Below are 9,186 nucleotides of genomic sequence, written 5' to 3'. Positions count from 1 at the left end.
TGTGTTTATAGTGTCTTATCCAGGACTACCAAGACTTGGAAGTAAGACAGTTGTCCTTGAGCATGTGGATGGATAAATAAAACATGAAGCATCAAGTATGTTAGTCAACATTGAAAAACGCTATCAGTTATTAAATGTTAGAGGAAAACCTTAAATACATTTTGTTAATGACAAAAGCCAATTGAAAAAGGTTAAACACAGTATGAACACAATTCATGGTATTTGTTTTTGTTTTTGCATTGGGGTCACACCCAGAAGTTCTCAGGACTTACTCCTGGCTCTGTAGTTAGGGTACATGTGGTACAGGGGTTGAGCCTAAGTCAGTCATGTGCTAGGCAAGCACCCTACCTACTGTACTATGGTTCTAGCCTAATGACATTCTTGAAAAGGTAAAAATACAGATTTGATGAGCCAGAGAGATAGGGAAGCCGATAAGATGCTTGTCTTATACAAAACTGACCCCATTTTGATCCCAGGCACATGTGCTCCCCTCATCACACTCAAGAGTGATCTCTGAGCACAGAACCAGAAATTAGGGGTTATTTTACCCCAAATGATGATGTTGGATGTTGCCACACACAAACAAAAAGTATAAAGTCAATAAAAAATAATTGGTTTTGTTCTTGTGGATGTGGGCCAGTCTTTGTGGTGTGAAATGATATCTCATTGTGGTTTTGATCTGCATCTCCCTGATGATTAATGATGTGGAGAATTTTCTCATGTGCCTTTTAGCCATTTGCATTTTTTCTTTGAGAAAGTTTCTGTTCATTTCATCGCCCCATTTTTGATGGGGTTGGATGTTTTCTTCTTTTAGAGTTCAACCAGTACTTTGTATATCCTTGATATCAACCCCTCGATATCTTGTCGGATGTGTATTCGGCAAATATCCTTTCCTGCTCTCTAGACTGTCTTTGTATTTTGGTCACTGTTTCTTTCGAGGTGCAGAAGCTTCTTAGTTTAAGATAGTCCCATTTGTCTATCTCTGTTTTCACTTGCTTGGCCAGTGGCATGACATCGTTGAAGATACCATTAGCTTCAAAGTCATGGAGGGTTTTGCCAAGTTTTTCTTCAGTGTACCTTATGGATTCCGGTCTGATGTTGAGGTCTTTAATCCATTTTAATCTTACTTTTGTACATGGCATTAGGCAGAGATCTAAGCCCACTTTTTTGCATGTAGCCATCCAGTTTTGCCAGCACAATTTGTTAAAGAGGCTTTCCTTGCTCCACTTCACTTTTCTTGTCCCCTTATCGAAGATTAGATGCTCGTATGCTTGGGGGGAGATGTCAGTATATTCAACCCTGTTCCATTGGTCTACAGCTCTGCCTTTGTTCCAGTACCATGCTGTTTTAATTATTACTGCCTTGTAGTAGAGTTTGAAGTTAGGGAGTTTGATTCCTCCCATTTTCTTTTTCCCAAGATTTTCTTTAGCTATTCGTGGGGGCTTTTTATTCCATATAAATTTCAGGAATGTTTGCTCCATTTCTTTGAAGAATGTCATGGGTATCCTAATAGGGATCAGCCCTTTTGGAAAACAGTATGGACAGTGAATATATTTTGTGTATGAAATCATGGTGGGTACGTCTTTATGCTTTTGTCCAAACCAATAATGGACCATTGTAATAGTTTATTCAATTTTAATAAATATTCCATTCTGTAAGATAACACTGTTTTGTCCTTCCTGCTTAGCCTCAGGTAGTTTAGGTTTATTGAGTTGCTCCCATCACAGTGCTCCCATTCCTCTATGTTTACTTGTAACTACTTTCTTTGCGTTTTGTTGCAAATATTGTTTCTTTCTTCTCCCTAAATCCTTTGCATAGTTTATTCAGAGCAATATCCTTTTTGTATGACTACAAGAAGCCAGTATATGCTATGCTTTTGTAACATGACTCTCAGTGATATTTTCCTCCTGGGCGTCTGTTCTCTCACATAAGCCTCAACTGCCCTTACTTCCTAGGGCCCCCAAAAGCAGGTTCCCAACGAGGGACTGGATGGAACCAGGGCAAACGGTAAGCTATGTGCTACCCTGGCATTAAGATGTGCCTGGCCAATGTGTCATAATGCTTAGCTATAAGTTAAGAGCTTGGTCATGGACAAATGTGATCATAATCCAAAAAGTAATAATTAGTTTCTGATCCTGCTAGGGTTAGGAATAATTAATCTGGCCTGAATGTTGTAGTCTGAATCCGTGGCAAGATGTTCCCAGGAGAGCTGCCCTACAAGCCTCAATATTATCTCTTACTGTGTCCATACAAAAATAACTAGTACTGAGATGTTTATAGAGTTATTGGACTGAGGAAAGGAGAAAAACACCTTAGGAGGTATTTTGCCACTGGGCAGTCAGTAAGGGCTTGGGAATACCTCTTAGATGGTGTTCCCTTTGAACCTGGTGGACACTCATGAAGGGTTTTCTTATGTTGATTTTGCTACCTGCCTGGGTGCAGTGTCAGCCCAGGGTGTTGGGGAGTTGAAGAGATGAGAGCTGGAGAGAGAAGAGAGCAGGGTGGCAAGATGGACCGCAGAGAGACTAGCAAGGGGGACAGAGAAAGAAGAATGTAGAAGAAGAATACAGGAGCAAACATGTAGAGAAAGAGAGAGCCCAGACTGCGAGATGGAGCACAGAGAGATGAGCAGAGAGACAGATGGAGACAGGAATGGGGAGCAGTGTGAGACTAGAATGGGAGGCTCAGAGAGACTGGGGCAGGCACGTGGGCAGAACAAAATAAGTAGCAACTGATCAACCAGCCGTCTTGGCCCCTTGTCTCCTCCACCGTCTGCCCCATGCCCCAGGCCGCCCCAGGCCCACCAGAATGTGGGCGGCTAGGGGGAGAGTCATCGGGGGCCCCCCTGGCCTCCCCTAAACAATTATACACCATTCCAGTGCAGAATGTTGATAGCCAGGAGGTTAAGGCTTTGCATGGGTAGCAGCAAGAGGTATATGGGAGGGAACACTGTAATTTCCATTCCAATTTTCTGTGAAACTAAAACTGCTCTTAAAATTAAGTATATTTAAGAGACTGGGCAGATAACTCAAAAGGATACTGCACATGCCTTGCAATTGTGAAGTACCTCATTGTGCATATTGTAGGAATGAAAGACTGATTCATATTTTACAATCAATAGATATAATTCACCTTAATAACTGACTAAAGAAGAAAAATCAAGGGAAACTGGGGACACTGGTGCAGGGAAACGTACACTGGTGGGGGGATGGGTGTTGGAACACTGTATGACTGAAAACTAATCATGAACATCTTTGTAAGGGTTTATCTCAGTTATTCAATAAAAAAAATTAAAAAGAAGAAAAAATCACTTAACATAACTGTCACTGTCACTGTCCTCCTGTTGTCCTCCTGTTCACCGATTTGCTCGAGCAGACCCAGCAACATTGTGAGACTTGTTACTGTGTTTGGTATATCGAATATGTCATGGATAGCTTGCCAGGCTTTGCCGTGCAGGCGAGATACTTTCGGTAGTTTGACAGGCTCTCCGAGAGGGGCAGAGGAATGAAACTCGGGTTGGCCATGTTGGTCGCTTGCAAGGCAAATGGCCTACCCGCTGTGCTATTGCTCCAGCCCACTTAACATCAATAACTATTTAATATTATGAAATACCTACTCATTCATGTTCTCTAAAAATCTCTGAGAAGCCAGAGAGATAGTACAGGAGTTTAGGCAAATGACTTGCAGGCAGTCAACCCTGGCACCACATGATTTCCCAAGCATTGCTCGGTACAGCCCTGGAGGCCTCTAAGCACTGCCAGTTGTAAATCTGAGGGCCCAGAAACACTTCTGTGAAGGCTTGGGTAATCTAGGTCACTGAAGGGCCAAATCAGCACTGTATCCTCCGGCCATTTTATTGAACTTGCCCATGAATCTTTCTCTGGGCAAGCATTTGAGAGGTTTCCAGCCCTCCACAAAAAAAGAAAAATAATAGGGGAATTTCTTCTACTTGATAAGGTGGATTTACAAAATACATAAAACTAGAACAGGAGAGATATATCAAAGGGCTGGAGCACATGCTTGCATGCAAGAAGACTGAGTTCAATCCCCAACACCACACATGGTCCCTCCAGCACAATCAGAATCATCAGGCCCAAAGTATATCCTGAGCCCTGTTGAGTGTATTCCACTCACTTCTCTTATTAAAACTCACAGTCAGATGTAACACCCAAACACAAAAAAATTAAAAATCAGACAGAATACAAAAGTCTGATTTTTGGTAAAGGTGCAAAACAAATTTAGATAGAAATCATATAACCTTTTAAATAAACCATACTAGAACAATTAGAACAAAACTTATGTCTGAAATATTACACAAAAATAAACTTAAAGTATAGCACTGATTTAAATCCTAAAGCTATAAATCTTATGGTAATAGGGATGTAGGGTTAGACAAATAATTCTTGACAGTAAACAGATGACCTCAGTTAAGGAACTATTTATACATTGGACTTTAAAACATATTTAAAACTTCTACTCTGAGAAGTATGAGGAAAAGTGATGAATGGAAGAAAATATTTGAAAATCACATCCAACAAAGAACTAGTATTCCAAGTATATAGAGAACTCTCAAAGCTTAATAGTAAATTATATTGACCCAACCACCGGCCCTACTCTATCGATTCACAATTAAACTTCTGAAAAGATGAAAGCCCAGCAGCTAAAATTCATGGGCACACTTGTACCCTCAACTGAAAACTCTGGGATGCCCTCAGAAAGGGGATAGCCTGAGTCCCTGCCCCTCAAAAGCCTTGGCAGTCACACACACACCCCACCACTACAGACACACCAATAGCACAACTCCACTGCTTCACTAATACTTTCTGCAGAGATGCCAAACTGAAAATTTTCAGGTACCCCAGGATCTTGGAGTGGGAGTCGGCAGCCTCTTCCCTCACCATACTCTCCATAGCCCTGGGAATCACATCCACCTCCAACTGCTGCTACCAGGTCAACTCACTGGTCCAGACCATAGATAGTAAAGTCTCTGGATGGCGCGGCTGCATTAGAGCCCACAACACACCTCCAAATTCTTTAATACTGAAATTCCAGTAGGAGCACACCAAATTGATGGAAAAGTAACATAGACACCAACTAAACTCAACAAACAAAAACAATAACAAAGAAGGCTCAACTAGCTCAACTAGCAACAAACAGCTTAGTAAATTCTTAGACAAGGGCTTGGTGAGATATAACAATTTTCACATATTTTCTTTTAATGAAGTTTTTCCTTTTTTATTAAATCACTCACCACGAGATATAGTTACAAGGCTTTCATGAGTGGGTTCCAGCCATACAATGTTCCAACAGCCATCCCTCCTCCAGTGTACATTTCCCACCACCAATATCTCCAGTATTACTCCCACTACCCCAGTCTATCTCTGTGGCAGGCACTTTTCATTTCTCTCTCTCTCTCTCTCTCTCTCTCTCTCTCTCTCTCTCTCTCTCTCTCTCTCTCCTTTTGAGCATTGTGGTTTGCAATACAGTTACTGAGAGGACACCATTTTGGTCCTTTACCGACTTACTGAAGTATTTTTGATAATTCTTTTAGCCACTTAGTTGCAACAAGAAACATAAAATTAATTGTTGTGTTCCTGCTAAGGAGGTAGGCTTGAGGGGTGGTTTGGAAAATGGGGGGAGGGTGGAGGGAAGTTCACTTTGGTGGTGGGATTGGCATTCTAATATCAAAATCCCATAATAATTAACAGTATTATGAACAACTTTGTAAACCACAATGTTTAAATAATCTTGTTTAAAAGTAAAAGATGGTTAAACACACCCACAGTTGACTAAATAAAGAGATTTTGCTATATTCTACTGATAGAATACTAAACTCCCATGAAAAAGATGAAATTGTGCATTTTCATCAAAATGGTTGTAACTTGAAGTGATTAGTTACTTGAAATAAAGAAGAAAGAGAAGAAAAATTACTGGGCGGTTTCATATCTGTAAAATAAGAATATAGCAAATAGGCAAAGAAACATAAGATTAACTTCATTCAGTGAAAATGTGGTGATTATGAGAGGGAGAAGTTGGAGAAATGGGCAGAGGAAGGTTTTTTTGTTGTTTGTTTGTTTGTTTTTGGGGGATGGCCACACCTGGAAGTGCTCAGGATTTACTCCTGGCTCTGCAGTCAGGGGTCACTCCTGATGAGCTCAGGGGACTACATGAAATGCCAGGGATCAAACCCCAGTAGGTTGCGTGCAAGGCAAGTACCCTTCCCCGCTGTACTATATCTCTAGACCCCAGGAACTTATTTATGATGCTAGATGGCACTGGAACTTTGGTGGTTGGTGCAATGAGTCCTAAATACAATAAAAGTGTTAAGCAACACCATCTAAAATTCTAAAATGTTATTAACTAATGATAAGTCCATTTAAAATTATAATCATAATTAAATGGGAAAATTACATAAACATTCTGCTCTAAAGGATATGTATGGCACAGATGGTAGATGAATATATGAAAAGTTAAACATGATGAGATACTAGGGAAACATAAATTAAAATCATAGTGAGATTCTCTGAACCTGTATTTGAATGACCAAAAAAATGGTGACAAAACACCAAGCACTAGTGACAAAACTATAGCCTTCATATACTGCTGGTAGGAATGTACAATGGCACATCCACTTTGATAAACAATCTTTAAAAAATCTAAATAAACACTTACAATATGACCCAGAAACAACCCTCCTAGACATTTTACCCAGAGAACTTAGGTTTATACACATACCCCCCCAAAAAAGTCCCTATAGAGGAGGGTTTGCAGCAAGCTTTTTTGTGATAAACAAAAAATGTAGACTAACAGGATGCTCTTCAACAGGTCAATAGTTAAACAAACTACAGAATATCCATTTCATGGCATATGACTTCAAAAAAAAGTGAGATTTTTTCATTGCAACAACTTGGAGAATGTCCATTTTCCTCACTTGTAATTTGTAGCAAGAAGAAAATGTCTACAGGACTCTTCTATTTGTCAATTTAAGATAGACACAAGCAGGGCAGGGTAAAAGTATTTTGAAGAAGCTTAGCATCTTTTTAACTTTTTCTTTAGAACTTTCAGAATTTCAGGAGCCAAAGCAATATTATAGGAGGTAATGTACTCGTTTTACATTCTGTGGATCTCATTTTGATCTCAGCACTGCATGGTCCCATGAATATCAATCATCACAGGAGTCATTCCTGATCACAGAGCCAGAAATAGCCCTAGGCATTGCTAAGTGAGGACCCAGTTCCTCCCTAAAAAATAATTTTTAGAAACTTAAAATAACCAAATATCAGTGACTTTGAAGAATATCGGCTGGCTGACTTCCTGGACATCTCTGTTCGTCCATTTTGCAAGCTGGGAACATGGGAGTAGGGGAGTTTAGAGTAGTTTTATTCTGTTGTGATGAACAACTAAGTGCAGTTACCATTACCTTCCTGTACTGAGAAGAAACGTGGTGGATTTAAGGTCTAAACAGAAAGGATTCTGTGTTCTCAGGAGTGTAAGAAAATGTCTTTGTTCTAGTACACAAAATTCATGGTTCATTAGTCAAAAGAATTGAAAAAAACTGGAAAAAGCCACATTGCCTTCTGAACACCAGAGTAATGGGAAGTCCAATGTCAGATCACATAGTATTTGTCATTTGAGTCTCAAAACATCGCTTGGGTTACATTGTTTGCCGACTTGGAAATGAAAAAAGGCTTATTAGTCCACGAAAAATTCTGCAAGTTCAATTGCTGCCCAAAATGTACAAAGTGTTGCTCTACACACAGGGACTTAATTTCCTCTAAGATCAGAAGCACTTTTTATTACCAAGTTCATAGGGAACATATTGCGCAGAGTATCCCCACAGAGAATCCTAATGCAGGATGAGTTTGGGGGCGTGTCCGTGGAGAGGCAATGGCCAATAAGGGAGAGGAACGTGTATAGCTTGAGAGCAATCACTGGTGAGGGGAAGAGAGGCTCAGTAGGCTCTCAAGTGATTTTAAAGGTTGGCCTGAACTGTCGTCAGTACTTCAGCTGCCACCAGACTTCAACTGAAAAATCATGGAAGATCTTCAGAGTGAGCGACAGAGAGTAGTACGACGCCACCATCGTGAGAAGAGTGAGCTTCAGGCCCATATCCAAGGCATGAAAAACTCAGTGCCCAAGAGCGACAAGAGGAGAAGGAAGCAGATGCACCTTGAAGTGGCCCGCCTCCAGGCCGAGATGGAGCAAAAACACCAGCAGGAGATGGAACAGTTCCAGGAGAGTTTTCCTGACAGCAGTGACCTCGACTCGGTCAATGAAGATCTGGCCAAGATAGATCTGGAGAACAAACCTCCCCACATGTCGAGAATACAAAGAAGGTGCAACAGAAGGGCAACTCTGGAGAGAGAATGCCAAGAGCTGATCACTGAGGAGGAAATGGAACAACTAACTAGCTTCCGTCGTGAGGAGGAGGAGAAGCTGGCCATTATCTTATCGGCCAAGCATTTGGAGATGAAAAATATACCTGCTGATGGCCACTGCATGTATCGTGCCATCCAAGACCAGCTAATGTTCTCTGTGTCTGTGGAGAGTCTGAGATGCCGCACCTCAAAGTACATGCGTCGGCACATGGAAGAGTTCCTGCCTTTCTTCAGCAATCCAGAAACCGAAGACAGCAATAACCAAGAAGATTTCTTAAGGTACTGCGACGATATCGTGTGCACCCCTGCATGGGGAGGCCAGCTGGAGCTGAGGGCGCTGTCTCATGTTCTGAAGACCCCCATTGAGGTGATCCAGGCAGAGTCACCCATGATTGTCATTGGAGAAGAGTACAGCAAGAAGCCAATCACCCTCGTCTTCCTGCACTATGCCTGCAGCCTCGGGGAGCACTACAATTCTGTGAAGCCCATACAGGTGGGCGCAATCGGGGGCTCCACCCCAAGACTTTTCTAGACCAGTTTTCCCCCACAGAATTCACAGCTGCCATTGCCTCTGCCAGTGTCATCACTGGAATGGAAAATTCCCACCCTGCTGCATCTGCTAAGTAGGCTCTGTCTTTTCCCTGTTTTTTCCCCTGCTTTTTCCTTCTCTTTTACTCAAAATTGAACCACCCGGTCCATCCTGCTATCCTCCCAGTCACCCACAGCATAATTCTGAGGTGGATAGGGGGATGTTAATTAGACTAGAATCTACTTCATCCTCCCCCATAGATTTTTCATGAATTATAAT

General features: G+C 41.4%; 1 protein-coding gene across 1 annotated transcript; it reads left to right on the top strand.

The window, feature by feature from the left end:
• The first annotated feature begins 8,034 nt into the window (after positions 1 to 8,034).
• OTUD6A (OTU deubiquitinase 6A) lies at positions 8,035 to 8,910 on the top strand. Its single transcript, XM_056130159.1, has one exon. The coding sequence runs from the start codon at positions 8,035 to 8,037 to the stop codon at positions 8,908 to 8,910; it is 876 nt and encodes a 291-aa protein (XP_055986134.1).
• Positions 8,911 to 9,186: the final 276 nt, after the last annotated feature.

Source organism: Sorex fumeus, unplaced genomic scaffold, assembly GCF_029834395.1.
Source record: "Sorex fumeus unplaced genomic scaffold, SorFum_2.1 ptg000073l, whole genome shotgun sequence".
NCBI classification, from domain to species: Eukaryota; Metazoa; Chordata; class Mammalia; order Eulipotyphla; family Soricidae; genus Sorex; species Sorex fumeus.
Note: the sequence above shows the minus strand (reverse complement) of the source record. Positions and strands in the feature narration are given on the sequence as shown.

Coding starts and splice junctions, on each gene's coding strand:
- OTUD6A (XM_056130159.1), top strand. CDS start 8,035: ATGGAAGATCTTCAGAGTGAGCGACAGAGAGTAGTACGACGCCACCAT.